The sequence below is a fragment of the Chanodichthys erythropterus genome, chromosome 20, assembly GCF_024489055.1.
Source record: "Chanodichthys erythropterus isolate Z2021 chromosome 20, ASM2448905v1, whole genome shotgun sequence".
Classification (NCBI taxonomy): Eukaryota; Metazoa; Chordata; class Actinopteri; order Cypriniformes; family Xenocyprididae; genus Chanodichthys; species Chanodichthys erythropterus.
This window is the reverse complement of record NC_090240.1, coordinates 15,317,246-15,339,995: the sequence shown is the minus strand read 5'-3', so window position 1 is coordinate 15,339,995 and position 22,750 is coordinate 15,317,246. Positions and strand designations below refer to the sequence as shown.

General features: G+C 36.4%; 1 protein-coding gene across 1 annotated transcript in view; it reads right to left on the bottom strand.

Annotated features, from left to right (window-relative positions):
- cntn3a.2 (contactin 3a, tandem duplicate 2) overlaps window positions 1-22,750 on the bottom strand; it is a 101,819-nt gene that overhangs the window by 65,860 nt on the left and 13,209 nt on the right. The window contains exons 2-4 of the mRNA XM_067370657.1: window positions 20,266-20,404; window positions 15,648-15,777; window positions 144-319 (exon numbers count right to left, since the gene is read on the bottom strand). Of these exons, the coding sequence (XP_067226758.1) occupies window positions 144-319; window positions 15,648-15,777; window positions 20,266-20,320 (361 nt within the window). The 5' untranslated portion in view covers window positions 20,321-20,404. The remainder of the gene's footprint in view (window positions 1-143; window positions 320-15,647; window positions 15,778-20,265; window positions 20,405-22,750) is intronic.

Here is a 22,750-nt window from a genome sequence, read left to right as displayed (position 1 = left end):
TTAGCTGCATTATGATGTTGATAACCCGTTTTACTCATTCTTTAAGCTAGTCCAATATTGGCAGCATCCACTTTAACACCTGTCACACTGCATTGAGTGGCTGAGTGCTAATATAGCATGCTAACACACAGTCGGTGACTCACATGCAAACTGGAGGCTAGCTCTTCTGCTAAGAATTGCTCCCTGTGGGTTGAAGGCAGTGCACTGGTATATTCCTCCATCCTGGGCCTGGTCCAGACTCCTAATGACCAAATTCCCCCCGGATAGCCGTCGACGGGAATCGGTACTGAGATTAATCAAGGTGCCATTCAGAGACCACCTACAGACACACAAACAGACAGATAATAGTGCACACAGCTCAATGTGTTATGATAACGGCTGATTTTGAGTGATTTTTCGTGATAACCTTTGAAATTGATTTTGTTTTGGATGTACAAATGTCATGCGGAATATCAATGTATCATTACAAAGCTGAATCAGATTGGTATTACACTTCATCCCTGATTCATTTCAATAAGAAAAGAAATATTTCAAAACCTGAACTGCCTATGAAAATCCATCTGCATTGTGGTATAGAAAAGCCCATCTACATTTTTCTCATTGAATGTCCTGTTTCACTAGGAAATGCATCATATTACAGAGGTAAAATGATTTTGTGTTGACTTTTTATGTCAAAAGGTTTCCCGCAGCTCCTTTTGCTGTCCTTTTCATTGTGTGATGATTAGCGCCAGAGAGTATCATCAATTCCACTTCCTCACACCTCATCTACACCAATCATTAAGACCCAAGCCCACCTGAGGCTCTAACCAGTAGCACGCATTTCAGAGGCCAGCCCACTAATATGGACAGATTTTCAAAGAGCGCAAGATCATTTGAGGATCCTGAGGCCTCGCTAGTCGTTTACTCTGACAGGGTGTCAGCTGGGTTGAACTCGCATGTGTCTGCTCACCCCAGGAACAGATGCTGAGAGAAAAAGGGCCAAATGCTATGCGTTAATTCACTAGCAAGAGCAGTGGATGCAAAGAAGCTAATGGAGGTGTAAATGCTAAAATGTATGAGTGGTTCTCAATATTTTGGACTCCAGGGCCCCCCATTGTCCACAAAATTATTTGAAAGCCCCATAACATTTCCAGGTATTCACGATTTACTGGATAAGGAGTTTAAAAAATATATTTAGATGACGCATTCTCTGATGCTCAAGAAGGCAACATGATGCATTAAAGGGTTAGTTCACCCAAAAATGAAAATTCTGGCATTACTTACTCACCTTCATGTTGTTTCACACCCGTAAGACCTTCATTCATCTTTAGAACACAAATTAAGATATTTTTGATTAAATCTGATGGTTCAGTGAGGCCAGATAATTAACACTTTCAAACTACCAGAAAGGTACTCAAAACTACAGTGGTTCAACCTTAATGTTATGAAGCGATGAGAATATTTTTTGTGCGGCAAAAAAACTAAATAATGACTTTATTCAACAATATCTAGTGATGGGCGATTTCAAAACACTGCTTCATGAAGCTTCGAAGCTTTACGAAACTTTTGTTTCAAATCAGTGGTTCGGAGCGCGTATCAAACTGCCAAAGTCACATGATTTCAGTAAACGAGGCTTCGTTACATCATAAGTGTTTCGAAACGTTTCGAAATTTCAATGGTTCACCACTGGGGGGTGTGACTTTGGCAGTTTGATACACGCTGCGAACCACTGATTCAAAACAAAAGATTCGTGAAGCAGTTTTGAAATCGCTCATCACTAAATATTGTTGAATAAAGTCGTTATTTTGTTTTTCCGCACACAAAAACTAAATAAATTAATAAATATCACACGTTTATGCATTTTAAACCTCTTATATAATTAGCCTACCTTGAAAACTGAAATATATGTAATAATATATTAATTATATAAATATTATAATTAATTATAATTTAGTAATTTCACATATTCTGAACATTATATTATGCTAAAACAATTAAATATATATTTTAGTGGATAGTGACACGCAATTACGCGTACATGCATTATATCGTCTGTACATGAAATAACGTTTAGCCGCAATTATGCGTACACGCCCTATAACGTCTGTACACATATCATCTAAAGACATATTTGTCTTTACCGCCTTCCATAGTGGAATGACATGAATGTGAGTAATTAATGACAGAATTTCCATTTTGGGTGAACTAACCCTAGTTTAATGCATCATGTTGCCTTCTTGAGCATCAGTGAATGTTTGCAGCTTTTGTAATAGTTGTGTATGTAATTAATCATATCCCATATGCATGAAATAGCATTCAGCTCCATACAGCAAAGCAACAGCAACAACTATAATTCAGATGGAAACCGTTTTTGAGTCTTCCGCACTGATTTTTTTTTCATGGGAGCAACAAAACAACAGGCACAGTTTAGAGGGAAAATTACTGACAAGGAAGGACATGAGCTGGTTTCCACCACCCACACTGTGAAATTCACAAATTTATTCTTAAGAATACACATACTGTCTAGTGCAGCTTTAGTGGATGGCACAACAGGTTAACCATACATCCATGACTGAGCAAATATGACGGAATATTACTTGGCTTGATGCATTGGTTCCAGTCACAGCTTCTTAACGCTTTCACCCATGTATATTTATTATCTTTTCTTTTCACCATGTTTATCTCAAAGAGCAGCTGTATGTGTCAGGAACATAGCAAGGATCAGGGTAAGGGCCAAGAACAAAACGCTCTAGACAGCTCAGAATGTAATAGCTTTCCCGCTCTGTTCAAATAATCAGTGGCTTCTAATGCGAGGCCTTTCACGAGAGATGCAAATAAGAGCTGTTCGACGTCAATACGTGGTTTTCAGTTGGGTAAAAATAGTAGCGAAGCAAGTGAGGCCCGATCAAGGGCACTTGACACACAGTGGCAAATAGGTGACACATCCGCGCAGGATGTGATATCAGGAGAAAACGGAGATCAATTGAAGGGAGGTGTGAAGTGGGGTTACGTTCGCCTCAGGGCTTTTCTGGAAAGTGCTGTTTCTCTAGTGTGGCTAAGGTTGAACTTGAGTTGACCCTGCTGTTCATATCAATTTTGTATGTGGGGGGGCAGCATCATTGATATGACTGCTGGTATGGGCTCCAAAGCACCAGGCTCATCTGCTCATCTCTCTGCACTCCTCATGGTGCTGAGACCTTCAACACCTGTGGACCACTCTGGAGACCAGTCTCTGGCTGTGACAGCCAGCGTATGCTCCAGGGGAGCAATATCTGCCTCCACACACACACACACACACACACACACACACACACACACACACACACACACACACACACACACACACATTTGCGGCCAGCTGGTCTCAATACTTTTTTGATTTTCAAAACACAACCAAAACAAGAACACATACTTATGAACTGCATACACTAGAACTGAATGATATATTGAATAATACCAACATATTCATGATAATTATGCTGATGATATAAAATTATGCAACTTCAGATTGTCATTGGACTCATTTTGAAAAATTCCCCTTGGAAAGTAGGAAAGTATTAAAGGGATAGTTCACCCAAAAATGAAAATTTGTTCACCTTCAAGCCATCCAAAATGTAGGTGACTTTTTTTCTTCAATAGAACAGTAAATAAGATTTTTTAGCTGAAACTGTGGTCCTCTGTGATTCATATAATGGAAGTCAAAGGGTGCCGTCACTTTGAGATTAAACAAAAAAACACATGCAGACAAAACAAATGTAACACCCGCGGCTCCTGATGACACATTGAGGTCTTAAGAAGTGAAACAACCAGTCTATGAAAGCAACATTTTTTACAGCATTATTACCTGTAATCCACAGCCTCAGCAAATGGTCCTGAGCGGATTCACGACAGTCTGCAGCACGATCTTCCTGTCTCACAATGACGTAATGAGAAACGCTGACAAACACTGAGAATCTATGAAAAATCAATCTTCCCGAATGAGATATAGGTTGTGGCATCCAGGCTAAGCACAAGTAAGTACGATTTTGATGAACAATACAACACACACATCTTCCCTCTCCATTGTAAACAAACACAGCGTCAGCTCATTATGTGATAGGAAGCTCGAGCTCCAGATTCGTGAATGTGTTCAGGACTGTTTGCCAAGGCTGTGGATTAGAGGTAAAAATGCTGTAAAAATTGTTTCTTGCATAGACTAATCGTTTCACTTCTAAAGACCTCAATGTTTCTATTAATTTAGTTTTGTCTGCATACATTGTAAACCCGAATAAGTTGGGCTAACTCAAAAAAATTGAGATAACAGTTACATCAATTTTTTTAGTTATGATGTTCCCAATTTTAAGTAAGCAGAACTATCACGTTTTATGTTAGTAGTACTCATGCATGATAATTGCTCCTAACTTGAAGTACTGAGTTAGCTAACTTGATAGCAATTCACATAAACTATTTAGTTAGTTAACTTTTTTATTTTGAGGTCTTCAAAATCAAATGAGTTATTTACTTCACTGTAAACCCTAATAAGAAAATTAAAAAAAAAATGCCAACTTGCTAATTTGCTAACATGTTAACAATAGCATGCTGTAGCACTTACTGAATGAGTACAGCAACTTAAAACATGTAACTGGTCTGCTCTCAAACCAAGCAGCATGCTCCACTTGTCACCATGATGGTAACTCTCCAAAAACCCACATTAACAGAAACTCTTCTAAAATAGCATAACAACATATTAATCTCCCTTATCCTTTAATTTTGCACAAAAAAACACTAAAATTAAAGACTAATTTAAGCATTTACTCTCCCTTTTGAGTGCCATGGGCAAAGCATGCTAGGAAATAGAAATCCCAGACCAGTTTCAGTTAAACTTAAGTTAGTCTAAATTAAAGTCTAAATAAAATGAAATGAGTTCATACAACTCAAGACTACGATACAGTTCAGTTTACTTACAATATATAAATTCTGTGAACTCAAAAGTAAAAGAAAGTTCTAAATACTCATAACAGCTATTTTAACTGAACTAATTTGTTCAATTTAAGTTTGATCTACTCAAAACAATTAAGTATTTTGAGCATTAGGGTTTACAGTGTATGTTTTTTGCTGTCTCAAAGTGTCGGCACCCATTGACTTCCATTATTTGAATCACGAGGATTCTTATTCAACTTGAAAAGCACTATATAGTACCCTTACAAAAAAGAAGTTTATTTAATAGAATAGAAGTGCTATTAGTAGGGTACAACAGGGCAAAAGGCACCTTTGATTTTATTTTCCTTATATGGCACAAAAACCTGCCGCAGCCCTTTTCTAAACATCCGCTTTTCAAGATGCATGTGCAAATTTGTCTGATCCTTGATGCGATCATGGGCAGAAGCATTCCGAAGTAGTTTGATCTAATATTTGAAACTTAGCAATTAATCAGCGAGAAGCTTGCGTGCTGCACCGTGGGGCCTGGTCTGTCACGGATCACGGATGAACTATGATCCGCAGACGATCGTGCGGTACCGTATCTTTTCAATGTTAATGGGAGCTTTTGTCGTAACTAGCCGTGACTGCTTCACGGTTTGATTCTATTTTAGGAACTGTTATTATTTTTTTGCAATGTCGCAGCTGGAACAACAACACAAAGTATGATAATGATAATCTCAGGTACTGTTTATGTGCTTTATTTAATGTTAAAAGCATCAAATGTGAGTTTGAATATAATTTTACTTTTACAGCTGTACTTGAAAGCAACAATGAACAATTCACCTCAGAACTTCCAAATACAGTTTCAAGAAAAAGTATGTGAACCACTTGCAGAATCTGTGAAAATGTGAATAATTTTAACAAAATAAGAGAGATCATACAAAATGCATGTTATTTTTTGTTTAGTACTGTCCTGAGTAAGATATTTTACATAAAATATGTTTACATATAGTCAAAAAGACAAAACAATAGCTGAATTTATTAAAATAACCCTGTTCAAAAGTTTGTGAACCATTGGTTCTTAAAACTGTGTGTAATCTTAACTAAGTGTGAACTTAATTACCTGGATGATCTACGACTGTTTGTGTGTTTTGTGATGGTTGTTCATGAGTCTCTTGTTTGTCCTGAGCAGTTAAACTGAGCTCTGTTCTTCAGAAAAATCCTCCAGCTCCTGCAGATTCTTCAGTTTTCAAGCATTTTTGCATATTTGAACCCTTTCCAGCAGTGACTGAATGATTTTGAGATTCATCTTTTCACACTGAGGACAACTGAGGGACTCAAACTCAACTATTAAAAAAGGTTCAAACATTCACTGATGCTCCAGAAGGAAACACAATGCATTAAGTGAAAACTTTTGAACAGGATTAAGATATCCAATTTTTTTTTTTTTTTTTTTTTTTTTTTTTAATTTAAATATCATTGTTTGTCATTTAGTACTGCCCTTCAGAAGCAACAGAAGATACTTGCATGAATTCTGGAAGAAAAATTAAGTACAATTTACCTTGATATTTGAATTCAAAAGTTTTCACCCCCCGACACTTAATGCATCGTGTTTCCTTCTGGAGCATCAGTGAATGTTTGAACCTTTTTTAATAGTTGAGTTTGAGTCCCTCAGTTGTCCTCAGTGTGGGCAGGGAGCGAGAGATTTAAAGGGGCCGTGCGCTGAATCGGTGCATAGTTAATGATGCCCCAAAATAGGCAGTTAAAAAAATTAATTAAAAATAATCTATGGGGTATTTTGAGCTGAAACTTCACAGACACATTCAGGGGACACCTTAGACTTATATTACATCTTGTGAAAGAACGTTCTACAGCACCTTTAAGAATCAATGGTTCACATACTTTTGATATTTTAATTAATACATTTTGCCATTTTAATAAATTCAGCTTTTTTTTTCATTTGGACTATGTAAACATCTTTTATGTAAAATATCTTACTCAGGACAGTACTAAATAAAAAAAATAATAACACATTTTGTATGATCTCTCTTATTTTGTTAAAATTATTAACATTTTCACAGATTCTGCAAGTGGTTCACATACTTTTTCTTGCAACTCTAAATAAAAGGAAACAAGAACGTTCAAACTGTCAACTCATTGTGTACGAGCGCATTTTATGTACGTTTTTTTTCAGTAACTCTGTATATATTTTTTAAAGGTGCCCTAGATTCAAAAATTTAATTTACCTTGGCATAGTTGAATAACAAGAGTTCAGTACATGGAAATGACATACAGTGAGTCTCAAACTCCATTGTTTCCTCCTCCTTATATAAATCTCATTTCTTTAAAAGACCTCTGAAGAACAGGCGAATCTCAACATAACACTGACTGTTACGTAACAGTTGGGATCATTAATATGCACGCCCCCAATATTTGCATATGCCAGCTCATGTTCAAGGCATTAGACAAGGGCAGCCAGTATTAACGTCTGGATCTGTGCACAGCTGAATCATCAGACTAGGTAAGCAAGCAAGAACATCAGTGAAAAATGGCAGATGGAGCAATAATAATTGACATGATCCATGATATCATGATATTTTTAGTGATATTTGTAAATTGTCTTTCTAAATGTTTCATTAGCATGTTGCTAATGTACTGTTAAATGTGGTTAAAGTTACCATCGTTTCTTACTGTATTCACGGAGACAAGAGCCGTCGCTATTTTCATTTTTAAACACTTGCAGTCTGTATAATTCATAAACACAACTTCATTCTTTATAAATCTCTCCAACAGTGTGTAATGTTAGCTTTAGCCACGGAGCACTATCAAACTCATTCAGAATAAACACTGTACTTACACGATTGGACATGCTGCATGAAAGACACATTGTAAAGATCCATTTTGAGGGTTATATTAGCTTTTTGAACTTTTTTATGTTGTTTAAGGCAAGCGCGAGCTCCGGGGGCGTGGAGCACCAGATTTAAAGGGACACACACCCTGAATCGGCTCATTTCTAATATTGCCCCAAAATAGGCAGTTAAAAAAAAAATGAATAAAAAATTCAATTCAAAAATCTATGGGGTATTTTGAGCTGAAACTTCACAGACACATTCAGGGGACACCTTAGACTTATATTACATCTTTTTTTAAAAACAAAAAAAGTTCTAGGGCACCTTTAATAATGTTAAAATGGTGTAATATTCATGAATTTGATCATGTACTTAAGCTGCAGTCACAGTAGACTTTGAACGTGCAAAATTTCATCGGATGCTGCAACGGTTGTGATATGACGTCATGGTCTACAGGGTCTTTTTTATAAACATGAATTCAGCAAACAGATTTTACTCAACCAGAATGCATTTTTTTGTCGGTTTGCAGCAAAAAATTAATTTCTGCTCTTTAATGAGTTTGTTTGCCCATATAATCTTTAGAGTATTAGGTTAGCTTGTTTGGCTTGCTGTCCACTGATGAGGGGCTCGATGAAGCAGCTTCAACTCAAGCTCTGATACACCCCCCAGTGAATAAATATAGGATATGATTACATAGGGCAAGGTACCTGAGATGAAGGTGGAGTTTGGGGAGGGATGTTGGAACAGCTGAGACTGAAGAGAGGTAAGCAGCTGCTTATATACTCTGGCTGTTGATTGGAAGATTAGATGAGCTCGCTCCTCCCTAAATTACCTTTAGGAACCTGACTTTAAGTGGTGCTCTAACCATAGATTTACACCTGTTATGGAGTGGACATATAACAGCTTGTTTTCGTGAGTATAGTAATACATTCAAAAATGTAAAAATATACAACCTATTTGACTTTACTGCAAAAATATCATTCTTTTAATTCACGTGATGCGAATTCACAGGTCAGAGTTCACCAAACTTGAACTTTACAACACAGTGAAATGCGAATCACAAGTTTGCATTTCCGGTCTGAAGCATTCGCATGTGTATGAATGGAAGTCTATGGGACAAAAAATGCATTGTGACCGCACCTTTTTCCATTTTGTTGCGAGTGCCGGAAGCTTGGCGAGAGAGCCCGCCCATGTGCTATTCTGATTGGCTGTGATTTTTTTTTTATCAACTTTATCGAGTCTCACCGTCGCGTCGCATCTGGTATGGACAGACAAATTGTTTGTTGCTGGAATCTTATTGGATTTTGTCTGGTTAGGACATGGTATAACCCCTAAAGAATTCATTTTCACTTGTTGGTTGTTTTATTTTTTTAAATATACATGTGGAATCTAAGTTGTAATCCATCCTAATAAAATCAACTTTGCAGCTATTTGTCAGTGGATGTAAATCAGAACTTTTGTTTCCATTTAGTTTTGCAATTTCACTGGAATATATTGTGGCCACACACAAAAAACAAAACAAACAAAAAAAAACAGTAATACAAAGAAACAATTTCCACCACCAATGAATATTCAAGCACCAGATCCCCAATTGTTATCACACGCACTAATCAAAAATTCTGCTCAATAACTGGAAATGCTTCCTCGTTATTAGAAACATTATCACTGCAAGCCATTTTAATAAGTGGAGGGACAAATTGCAAAAGTTCCAACTGTAAATGACACTTATGCTTTTTGGTTTAAATGATGGCTCCTCTAATCCAAGCACAGAAACCTAACCTTTTGGTGATCACTAACCCTAGTATTCACCAAATCTAATGGATTTTTGTTCTAAATGCTTGAAGTTAAATTTATTTTACTTATTTTAGATAAATATATTTGGTCTTTACTGTGGCATTCAGCAGTATTTGTATTCACTGAGGAAGGAAACATTAAGGAAACTCATTTCTCATGCAAGCCTCAGCAGGACAGGAGTTTGGGATTTCTAATAAACTTTGAAAGACAGGATATTTTGAACGCAGGGTTTGATGTATCTTTTCAAGCAATTACCTTGTCGTTTGCACAAATCTTTTTAGAACCCGCTTCATTTGAACTCTGCAGTCTGACTCACTTCAAAAAGATATTTTTGGTCTTCAAATCACAGTTCATTAAAGAATTTATATGGATTTATTCAATTCATCTTTAATATCTCATGCTGCCAGTAAGCACTGGGATTTGATAAAGTTTGTAAAATCTCTATTCTTTGGAGTTGCTTTGTCAATATTTTTTGCCAAGGTGTCAGGAAACTTGGGTGGTAAAAATGATATTTTGACAGTTAGGGGAGCAAGTGCCGCACTGTTAGAGCACCGGCCGGTGAGATAGTGGAAGAGTAATTTAAAAGTGCATCTACCTTCAGTTTTTATGAACCTCACAGTTGTAGCTGGGCAATTTATTCTAGAGAGTTGACAACTCAGCTTCCCTGCTCAATAGCAGGAAGAAGCCAGAGCAGAAGTGCTTCAGCCTTATTTGCACATCAAGAGAGGTGTGCAGGTTAAGGCTCAGGCACCGCTCTGCGTGACGCACGGCTCAGCAAAAGAAAGAGCAAAAAGATGATTAGAAGAAAGTAAGGAACGCACAGCACTAAGGCTAAACATCACCCGCGCGCTTTCAATCAGTGGGATGGAATCTGCTCTTTAACAGAGGTGGGCACAGCAGCCACTTTAGATGGAGATAAAAGATTTGTATCTTTAAGACATCCAAAATCATCCGGAAAGATATTCTTACAGCCACTGAATGTCTAAGTCAAAATAAATCACTGTATGTGTCATATAAAGCACTCTGCAGTGACAAAAAGGCCTGATGTTGCTGCTTTCCGGCGACATGAGTGACAGAGACCACTGGGCTACGATTCAAAGGTTTAGTTGAGAACTTTATGCAAATGAGTAGTGACCAATAGGAGCAAAGACAGTGGAGATCATGTGATCCATCTCCTGTGAGATTAGGGATGTGAACTGTAAGAATATGATTCCTCTTAAAGGTGCCATCAAACGTTTTTTTACAAGATGTAATATAAGTCTAAGGTGTCCCCTGAATGTGTTTGTGAAGTTGCAGCTCAAAATACCCCATAGATTTTTTTTTCTTTTAACTGCCTATTTTTAGGCATAATTAGAAATGCGCAGATTCAGGCTGCAGCCCCTTTAATTGCTCACGCTCTCCACCCCCTCCCGAGCTCTTGACTCTATCACTGCATAAACACAGTTCACACCGCTAATATAACCCTCAAATGGATCTTTACAAAATGTTCGTCATTCATGCTGCATGCATGCGTCAGATCATGTGACTATAGTATTTATTTGGATGTTTACATTTGATTCTGAATGAGTTTGATGCTCTGTGGCTAAAGCTAACATTACACACTGTTGGAGAGATTTATAAAGAATGAAGTTGTGTTTATGAATTATACAGACTGCAAGTGTTTAAAAATGAAAATAACACTTGTCTCTTGTCTCCGTGAATACAGTAAGAAACGATGGTAACTTTAACCACATTTAACAGTACATTAGCAACATGCTAACGAAACATTTAGAAAGACAATTTACAAATATCACTAAAAATATCATGATATCATGGATCATGTCAGTTATTATTGCTCCATCTGCCATTTTTCACTATTATCCTTGCTTGCTTACCTAGTCTGATGATTCAGCTGTGCACAGATCCAGACGTTAATACTGGCTGCCCTTGTGTAATGCCTTGAACATGGGCTGGCATATGCAAATATTGGGGGCGTATATATTAATGATCCCGACTGTTATGTAACAGTCGGTGTTATGTTGAGATTCGCCTGTTCTTCGGAGGTCTTTTAAACAAATGAGATTTATATAAGAAGGAGGAAACAATGGAGTTTGAGACTCACTGTATGTCATTTCCATGTACTGAACTCTTGTTATTCAACTATGCCAAGATAAATTCAATTTTCAATTTGATGGCACCTTTAAACAACAGTTTTGTTAACAACACTTTTTAGTACTTTAAAGGAAATACATTTGGTAAAGAAATGCAATTCCAAAAGAGATGCTTTAAATTCATAAAAAGTAAAACAATTCAATATAAAAAAAATACAAATAAATAATTTAAAAAAAAAAATTGTTTACACAGACCTTTAATGACTCTTCAAAGTTTTTTAGAGGTGACACAAATGCAATCCAATAATTGGCCACAGCAATACTAAACAAACAAAAAATGTGGTAACACTCATTAACAATTATAAAATACTCCTGACAAAATGCATAATGTGTTTCTTTAACTACATACTGTCAAATGAATACCCAGTCAGTAACTTCACTGATTTAAGTCTCACTGTTAGTCGTAAAGTTCACTAAAATGAACTGGCTCAGCAGGATCATTAGTTTGGGAATCGGAACCGCTCTATGCATTTGATTCACTAAAGACCAATTCACACCACACCGACAGACGCTGAGTACATCACTTCTCAGACATTCTATGACCTGACAAACACAGACTCAACATGTTCAATCAGCAAAAACAAGTGCCGACCAACGGCAACAGAATCTGACAAGGGTAACACGCTGATCCGACAAAACGCAACAAAGTGTTTGTTGCCGTCTGTCGGTGCAGTATGAATTGGCCTTAAAAAGAACTTATTCAAAGATTCATTGGTATGGGATCAGACTTTGCTTTTGATTCACTAGAGCTGTTCATTTGAGTCATTTGTTATGTAAACATGTTTGCGGTAAGAAAACTGATTCATTGAGAAAATAGAATTACAAATATTTGCACCAAAAATACATCTTAATTGTGTGAGATTTTCAAAATGTACGCAGAGCACCAACAACATTAACACCACGTCCTAACTATACAAGATGTGATGCCGCTGTTTATGTGATGCTTTCTATTTAGGCGACTTTGTGGTTTGGAGGGATGCAGAAAACATAGGTGAGTCGCTATGTGTGTGTGTGTGTGTGTGTGTGTGTGTGTATATATATATATATATATATATATATATATATATATATATATGTGTGTGTGTGTGTTAAAAGACATTATAGAGGTGTTCCTCTTAAAACTTTGTTAATAAAACATCATTAAAATCATTTCATTTGAGTTTCATATATCGTACATGACTTCAACAGCCAGAATGAACACGATAATGGATAATTTACCCCACGTCCAGTTTAAAAAAATATTCATTTGATTATGTACTTTTCCATTTAGCTGTTAGTGCGAGACAGCAGTGCACTTGCAGAGAGGGCTCCACCCACACACTCTTCTGATTGGCTGTGATTTGTGACTAATTTTGTTACATCGTGTAGCCATGTTGCATCTGCAAGTGCATAAAATGTGCCTGTTGCTGTAATCTTATCACATCTTGTATGGTTAGGATTAGGAAGAGACAAGAATGCCTGCTAGCGACAGCACAGCGACCTGGCGACCTCAAAATCTCGGTCATTGTCAAACAGGGAGAAGAGCATTTTTGATCAGCTATTTTCAGATTTCCAGAAACAGACTGCGAACAGCAAGCCTGTTTCAAGCAAGTATTCAAAATGTACACATTGTGCAACGTACACATTGCATTTCAGAGATCATATAAATTGAATGACGCATGGCACACAACATGTGGCACATGTTTAATTGATGTGCATGTGTCAATGCATTCACTGAGCCCTGCCAGCATGAAGCCGGTGTAAATATTGCAGTTTTATGGCTCTTCTGTTGAGATGGAGCCCAGGATGACACTATGAGGTACAGCCTCGAGATGTGAAATCCATAATCCATTAAATTACAGGAGCACTCCTGACTAACCATTGCCATCAGATAATGCAGATGTCAAAAAGTGACATGCTGCTCCCCAGCATATATCTAATCCGAACATACAGCAAAAATTAATGGACTGTTAAGACATACCAAAATGAAAGATCATTTTGTTGTCACAGGCAACTCTCACCATTGCGAGGGAGTGAAAATTGTGAATTCTGTACATCTTGGTCATTAAATTCTAATAATATCATACAGTGCTGCATGAATAAACATAACATCATGCATGATTGGTGTTGCAGAATCATTTAAATTACTGAGAGGATGAAAAATGTTCCAAAACTAAGTGAGCTGTAGGCAGCATGAAGGCACGATCTAGATGCAAAGACCGCTCCAAATGGAAGGCAGCATTTATTTTTCCTTTCAGATACTTTAATTTAGCCAAATTTAGAGCAGCATCCTTGTTATTTCTTCACAGAAAAGCTAATGTAATAATGCGATGAGCTCTGTTAAAAAATACACCCAAGATGGCGGACATAAAGATTGTAAGAGTCAACTACAAAAATATTATCCATTAAAAACCAAGTATTGACACAAAATTTATCAACTAATAAAATTGGATATTTCACACTATGGACCAGTGCAAACCCTCAATCCTGACTACTGTCAAGGTGTGGACAGGGTTATTTTTGCAGCTGACCTTATTGCATATGCATTTGTAGGAGTTTCCCTTTCAGACGCAACATTTATGGGAGGAAAGTATTTAAATGAATCACGCAAGGTCATTTACTAAGGTTTGTGCTAGTCAATTTACTGGTATTTGCGCCATTATTTAATGCCAAAAAAATGCGTGTCATAAATAGCGCTGGGTAAAAAATATTGTTTTGTCGATTTTAATTGATTCTCATTTTTACGAACCAATATTGTTTCTTAAATCCCAAGAATCGATTAGTCTAGTCTGTTTTCAGTTGATGAATGAGCAGAATATATAGCGCCTCCCATCCAATAAATCGCAATAATCTTTGTGCTTTGTTACTTTTGATATGAAGCAAAGTCTCAGATTTCAAATGACGTCCATCTTATTATGAGATTCAAAGAATAAATACCGTTTTGGCGCTGTTTAATGTGGCGTGACGGATCGCTTTAGCGCCTCATGTGATCATCCTCTCCTCCGCTTTAATACCAGTTACAGTGCGAAATAAACATGAACATCTGAAGGTATGTTAAAATATACAGTACAACTTACTGAAATCCGTATCATGTCTCGAGTAATCGCTCAATCAGTGTTTCAACCTCGGAAAGACGTCAGCTTGTAAACAATGTCACGTAACGTCACATTTACCTCAGAAAAACACATCCAGTGACCATAAACTCATTAGTCAGCTAGAAAAGTGAACTCTAGAGAGCAGCATTCTGATAAATATAGCGATGCACCGTTACATATTCATTAATGTTCTTCAATATTTAATGCATGTTTGAATAAATCAGTTTTGACAGCCACAATTTAACTAATTGGAGTAGAAATATGATTATGTAATTCTAAACTTTATTTATAATAAAAACATCATTGAGTGTAATTTAAGTGTTTGTATATAAATAAGTTCATTTAACCTTCAATATTATTATACTCGTACCAACTGACTTACATGTGTAGTTTCAGCATTAGCTGAGAGATTTTTTTCCTCTAGAAAATTTGCCATGTACTGTAACTGAAATACTACATCCAAAATAATCAATATCAAATCAAATTGAATCGAAATCACAATCGAATCGAAAGCATGTGAATATTAATCAAATCGAATCATGAAAATTGTGTCAATACCCAGCCCTAGTCATAAATCAGATTCTAAATTGATCTGCTCTTGGTAGATTGCGTTGGTCATTATAGAAAAGAGCCGGCTCCATCCATGTATGTTAATGTGTGCATTGTCAGTAAACCACACCACACCACATGCAGAACTTTCCACTTCCATCTGTGCTTTTACAGTGCTCTCACGCTAATTTGCCATTTAGTAAATCTGACCCTAAATTTGAAGATGTAGCTTTATGCCTATTAGAGCATGGAATCATTGGCAACATTGATAACAACAAACAAACACTTTGTAAGCCCATATGATGGTGTCAGAAAGCAAAGGAAAAGAGCAAGAAAAACAAACAGTCCCATACCTGTACTGAGGAGGAGGAATGCCCTTTGCATCACAGGTCAGTGTAGCGTCTTCCTCCAGTGAGCCCACTGTCAGGTCACTGGGCTCCATTCGCCATTTCGGACCATTAAAAGACTTATAATCCAGACACTCTGAGAGCAAACAACAGAGTACAATTTTATATTTGTATCATAATGCACAGTTTAAACTGAAGTATGTCAGTTTTTATATGTTAAAATACTTTTCTCATCTTAATGGAATAGTTCACCCATAAATAAACAGTACAAAACTGGTTCCTTTATTAAGGTGAGACAATTATAAGCCATACTGTAGGATTATGCCTTTAAAAGGTGTAAACACTATAGCTCTGTGATGCTTTCAAAACACTGTTCTGTTTGCTTTAGTTTCCCAAGCAGCCAGAGACATTGACACTGGCTCAGCCAGTGGTGTGAGTTTGTTGGCAGGACGAATGTCTGTTAATTTGTCTGATCAATGACTTATGGGGGATTATAAGTCACCATGAATTCATAATTGACAATTCTTTTTATGTTTAGAATATTGCATGGTTTATTATAATTGATTTATGGTGTACTTTTTTTTTTTCAATTATGTGCCCTTGTTATCAAAACTCCCCCCAAAACAACATCTCTTCACTGATGACATGTGCACTAGTGAGAGGACGACAGCGATTTAATGATTCAATCCATTCCCGATTGGACAAAATCCAATTTCTTATTCAAGAAGCTGTTTTACTCTGTTACACGTCACAGTACACATTTTTAACTAAAAAACAAACAAACAAACAAAAAACATACAAAAGCTTAACAGAAATTATTCTCATAAGAGTGTTTTCCAACATAATGATGGAAATATTAACATGTTTAGAGGCTGTTTTGCAGTTGTTTTAGCAGCAATATAGAGGCAAAACAGATCCAAAAGAAATTTAAAAAAAAAATTAATTGAAATAAAACAAATTGACAGAAAGAAGGTTCTGTGTTGGAGCATTTTTTTGTGAAATAGGACGAATCAAGTGCTGGGTATGTGATATGTAACGGCTGTGAGGCGATGTTTGTACATGACAATACACTACATAATAAAGCCAGCATTTGCCTGGACTGAACATATTTTATTTCTTGTGTGTGTGGGAAGTTGCAGTGACAATATAATTTAAGTTTGAAGGGAGTCTTGTCTATTGACTAAGAAGAATTTAAAAGCATCTTACTTCAATGTAATATGTTACCATATCATCACACTTAACACTGAGAATTAGAATAATTGTAATGTGACGAAATCAGAAAATCAAACGCTCAGGTGGGTGGCGGGTGGATGGTTTATTTTTAACAGTGGATTCGTGTGATGTTAGAGCTGATCCGCACATCACCTCCGCTGAGACATACGTCATGTTCAGAACAGATGCCGTTTCGAGGAGAAGTTGAGGTTAATGTTTTTGATGAAATATTACGTGGGCGTATCAATAATAATAATAATAATAATAATAATAAAAAAGATGTGCGCCGATAAATCATTCACAATAAACATTGCAACATTCTGTAAAAAATTAAGAGACGTCATTTTTGACTTCATGGTGACTTCAAGTCTTTTTAAAAAAGTCTGAGGGAAAATATTCTGCAAATGACATAACTTGTACATCAACGCACATACACAGAGAGCGCAGAAAGAAAGACCATATGTGGTGAGATCACACCAGGTGTGTGGGTTCTAATCAACTGCTATGCTCGCATCACTCAATTTCTACTTAAGATGGTTTCAAAGTGACAAAATGACAGAAATCCTCACATTTAAGTGTGATATTTGTTTAGAAAATGAGAACTAGGCACTCTCAAATGACATTTACATTGTGCACAATGAAGTTACACATAACAATACAGTGTCTTTCTGTTTCTTATCCTCTCCTCAACATGTCTCCATTCAGTTTTATTTTACTTTTAAAGAATTATTTTGTCATTTGACAATGGAAGACAAAAGAATAGAAATTGTGAAGAATGTGTTTATTGCTGGTCCATGCAACTACAAGAAATGTGGACTGGAGCTGTCAAAAGCTTTGAAAAGGACATACAAAAGCAATCCAAATTTTGAGCTATATTACTATAATACAGCGTTTGGTGTGAGGGACAGGCCAAATGTGATGATATGATGTGTCGATTAGTGATGGTATCATTAAGGATTTAGGGCCCTATCATACACCCGGCGCAGTGCGACACCAGGTGCGATGCAAGTGTTTTTTGCTAGTTTCAGCCTGACACAGTTATCATTTGCACGTCCAGCACCATGTTGTTTAAATAGCAGATGCAGTCATCTGTTCACCCATGGGTGTGCTGGTCTGAAAACTTTCAGGTGTACTGTTGGCAGGTTGCTATTTTGAGGCAACTGAAAACGACAGAAACCTGGTCAACGGAGCAGTATTTTTTGTAGTTGTTGTTTAAAAAGCGTTTTAGTAATATGGGCCTATAGGTGGGTGCACGACGCACATACATTCTTCTTGTTACAAACACAGGGAAGCGCAGCAGCACACAAACATTTTTAAGTATTAAAAATAGGATTCTTCTCTGGAGAAGCGTTCAGTCTTATCGCTTGCAAATTCTGCCATGTAAATAGCAAATCCGCCATGGTGCAACCCATTTAGACAATGCGCCGGGCGCGCTGACCATTTTTTCTATTGTTAAACTAGCAAAAGTGGATTTAGACAAGCCTTAAGTGCACCTTTGTCATGGGCTTTAGACAATGCACTTAGATCTTTAAAATAGGACCCTTAAAGGTGCAATATGTAAGTATTTTGCAGTAAAATATCCAAAAACCACTAGGCCAGTGTTATATATATGTAAATCGTGGAAAATTGGAATTTTACCCAAGGCTCCGGGACGTGTGAGGAGTCGCCTGTCAATGGCGTCATACCCGCGTTACCCTCGGTTTCTGGTTTTATTTAGTAGAAACCATGGAAACACCAAAGACGCTTTAATATATTACATGTTTTAATAGACAAAGGAACAACTGTTTTGATATATTTATAGACAGAAAACTAATTATTGTTATATAGCTCAACACGTTTAGTCTTATTGTTTAAATCTAATTTTCTTGATTTTTTGCAAGTACCATGCTTTACCATGCCTCAGAGAAAAACACTATTTTGTGAAGTAGCTAACATAGCATAATCAGATGCAGCTTTATTTTTAGTAACAGTAATACAGCATTTTCCCCATCATATAATACGTTTTAAAATGAATTGCATGTCATTTATCAACACAATCATCCAGCATTTAATCTGATATTGTAAAATGGATCTATGTTACTGCAGTGTGTAACAGTGTCTCACAGCAGCCGCCGAGTGAACGCACAGAGTAACGTTATAACATCATTTTCAACACTCTCAAATGTATCTAATATGATAAACAGAGCTGTGTTTCCTCATACTCATGACCGGAAAAGCGGAAGTAAATGCCCACTGCTATGATTGGGTAACAGTTTTGCATATTAACATAATAACATAATTTTAATGTCCCCACAATTAGGTGTGTGACGTTATTTTGAAAACTTCTGATGTTGAAAAATGGTAACCGGTGAAATTCAGCCATACATAAAGTGTAAGTACTTGGAATTACCACAGTAATAGTTAACAAAGGATAACTTATGGATTCAACATGTGCAAAAAATATCATTTTTAAGTTGGATCTTTTCAAAGAATCAGTTGATTCAGTTCACAAAACCTTTCTTAATGATTCATTCATAAATCAAATCAGTGATCCCGTCACAGCCATTATCATCTCACAGGAGGTGAAGAATGGCTTAAATTTCAATCTGTTCCTCACACAAATCTATCGTATGGCTTTAGAAGATTTATAATACAGCACACATGTTGTACAGACCACTTTTATGTTGAAGCTTAAAAGACTCAGTTGGGAAAAGAGCAACCAGTACAATTATTCAAAATAACTTCATTTGTGTTTCACTGAGGAAAGAAAATCATCGATTTGGAATGACATGTGTAGGGTGAGTAAATGATGACAGAAGTATTTATTTTTAGGTGAACTATCCCTTTAAGAGCTTAAACTCTGAGGATGATTTGGGATATATAAGTCTGTAAATTTCCAGTGATTTCACATTCAGAGAAATAATTTCCCCTCCCACATCTGTAGGGAGTGGAGCCATAAACTGTGACATACTAGTTCAATTTCCTTGGAGGACACATTGTATCGAAGCGTCCAAAACCTTCTATGTCACAACACAATTCATTTTCAAAGTGACTGCACAGCTTAATTGAAAGCTCTTCCTCCACATCCAAAACACGTCCTGTTCCTGTAAGCCTGATTCTGTGCGTCAGGGTCTATTACTGACTATAATCAAGATATGGGCAGATAGCAATAACACATTTGTTCCTGTTTGCTGTGGGTTCACACTGAAACAATAAATGACCAAACATGTTGACCACATACATAATGCTTCCGTGAACTAGAGGAGAACATCGGATACAGCGGTCCGCAGAAGCACTTCTCATATACATTAACTCTGAGCTTCAAAACATCGCTGTAGTCTACTTATAACATGATTTAGTTAAAGTTGATAGAGACATAGTTGTGAATATGCCACAAGAACCACACGGGGAAGGAATTACCAATTCATTTTACCTGCAAGATACTCCATGATTGATAGCAGCAAAAACTGTTTCCATAGTAACGTCATCTTCAGCTGCCAGGGGCGAGTGTTACTTGAATCCAGTGCGCCGTGAATGAACGGCTGCTCTCTCTCTCTCGAAAAACACCTGACCTGTTGAGGACCAGATTATGAGACAAATTAGAAATACTTTATCATAGTATAGTCCATTTTTCTTAATTAACTCCAAAAATGTGTTTTTTATGCAAAAGAAAGCCATGAGGTAATGAGCGGTGGCTGCGGTGTGCTTACAATACACATTGTAGGTCAAAAATCACAGCACTAATGCAGCTAATGTGGCTCAAAACATCACAAGTGAGAAGATCTCTTGCACTGGAAAACATATACTCTTCCCATTGTGCAAATTGATCGGATAGATTAGATTTTATGTACAATAATCTATTGGAGAAACTAAAGTAGATTTTGACAATTTTAAGGAATCTCTATATCATCAAGAATCTGCAGAAAGCTCCATAGATTTTATGAAAAATTTGCTGCAAATAGTTTCACCACTAATGTAGACATGTTGAAAATACTTTTTTTTTTTTTTTGCCAGTCAGATTATTATCAATAAACATGGCACTTGTATATCAAAATAAGTATAACACATTGCTGAACAGATATACAACAAAAGAAAAAAGAAAAAACGTTGTAAATACACTACAATTCATAGGTTTCACATCAAGTCAAGACATCTCTATTTATATAGCGCTTTATACAAATTGTTTCAAAGCAGCTTTAAAGAGATAAAAAGGAAAAATAATGATTTAATGATGAAAAGCCATTTTTAGACAATAGTAAACATTCAGTGGAAATCAGTGTTGATTCATTTAGGTTCGATAACTGTGTTAAGTACATCAATTATGAGTTCAATTCAGATATAAAGCAGCTCTGTGATGATTATTGCCATGTTTACTGATTACAACCTGACTGGCAAAAAAAAAAAAAAAAAAATATTTTAAATGTCTACTTCAATGGTGCATTTCACGACCCCTTTAAAACTTGACGGATTAACTCGCACCGTGCCAAATTTAGGGCTGCAACTAATGATTATTTTGATAATCGATTAGTTGGCTGATTATTTCTTCGATTAATCAGATTAAAAAATATATATATATTTTTTTAATTATTTTAAAAAAGGACAATGCTGTCCTTCAAACAAACATGCCAACTAAATGCAATGAAAACATAGTGAATATATTTATGCTATGTGCAAAAGAGCTATAAAGCAAAACAGTTTGAATCCTTACATTAAAATTAAGACAATAATAAAGAAAAATAAACAAAGTCAGCGTTAACAGATAAGTTCTGCAGGAGGAACACACACACATTCACTCTGGACCCACTCTCATAAAATACTAGAATTACATGTTTACTTTTAAACTTTAGCATCCGACAGCAGATATTTCAGCAAAATTAATATTTTTGCACTGAATATTAATTGTCTCTTTCTCTGCGTCCAATCTGTTTGACGCGCGCCAGCGCTCATTCAGAGCCATCATGCAAAATGGAAAATACTCGCGTAAATTTGTAACACTTACAGATAAGGATATAACCATAAAATGAAAGTTTTGCAATGAAGAATCATATCACAAATTAAACAGCCTGACAGTGCAAGCCATGTCAAACATTACACTAATGCATTAGCTTGACGCTTAAAATAAAGAATTCTCATGTTTTGGGCAGCTTGGATCACGTATGTTTCCCGCAGCAGCTCAAGCTCACTCTGTTTCCTCCACTATTTTTAGATGCATTTTGTCCATGCGTTATTCAGTGCTGTAATTTGACGCGACTAGACTGGCAGAAGTTTTCCGTGCACGGTGGGTAGATGTGACTAATCGATAATGACATGATTTTCATTATCGATTTTATTGATTAGTTGTTGCAGCACTAGCCAATTTTGATAATAATTTCAGGTTTTATATACGTAGCCAGCTTTAAAGGTGCCCTAGAATTAAAAATTGAATTTATCTTGGCATAGTTGAATAACAAGAGTTCAGTACATGGAAATGAGATACAGTGAGTCTCAAACTCCATTGTTTCCTCCTTCTTACATAAATCTCATTTGTTTAAAAGACCTCCAAAGAACAGGCGAATCTCAACATAACACTGACTGTTACGTAACAGTCGGGATCATTAATATGTACGACCCCAATATTTGCATATGCCAGCTCATGTTCAAGGCATTAGACAAGGGCAGCCAGTATTAACGTCTGGATCTGTGCACAGCTGAATCATCAGACTAGGTAAGCAAGCAAGAACAATAGCGAAAAATGGCAGATGGAGCAATAATAACTGACATGATATCATGATATTTTTAGTGATATTTGTAAATTGTCTTTCTAAATGTTTCGTTAGCATGTTGCTAATGTACTGTTAAATGTGGTTAAAGTTACCATCATTTCTTACTGTATTCACGGAGACAAGAGCCGTCGCTATTTTCATTTTTAAACACTTGCA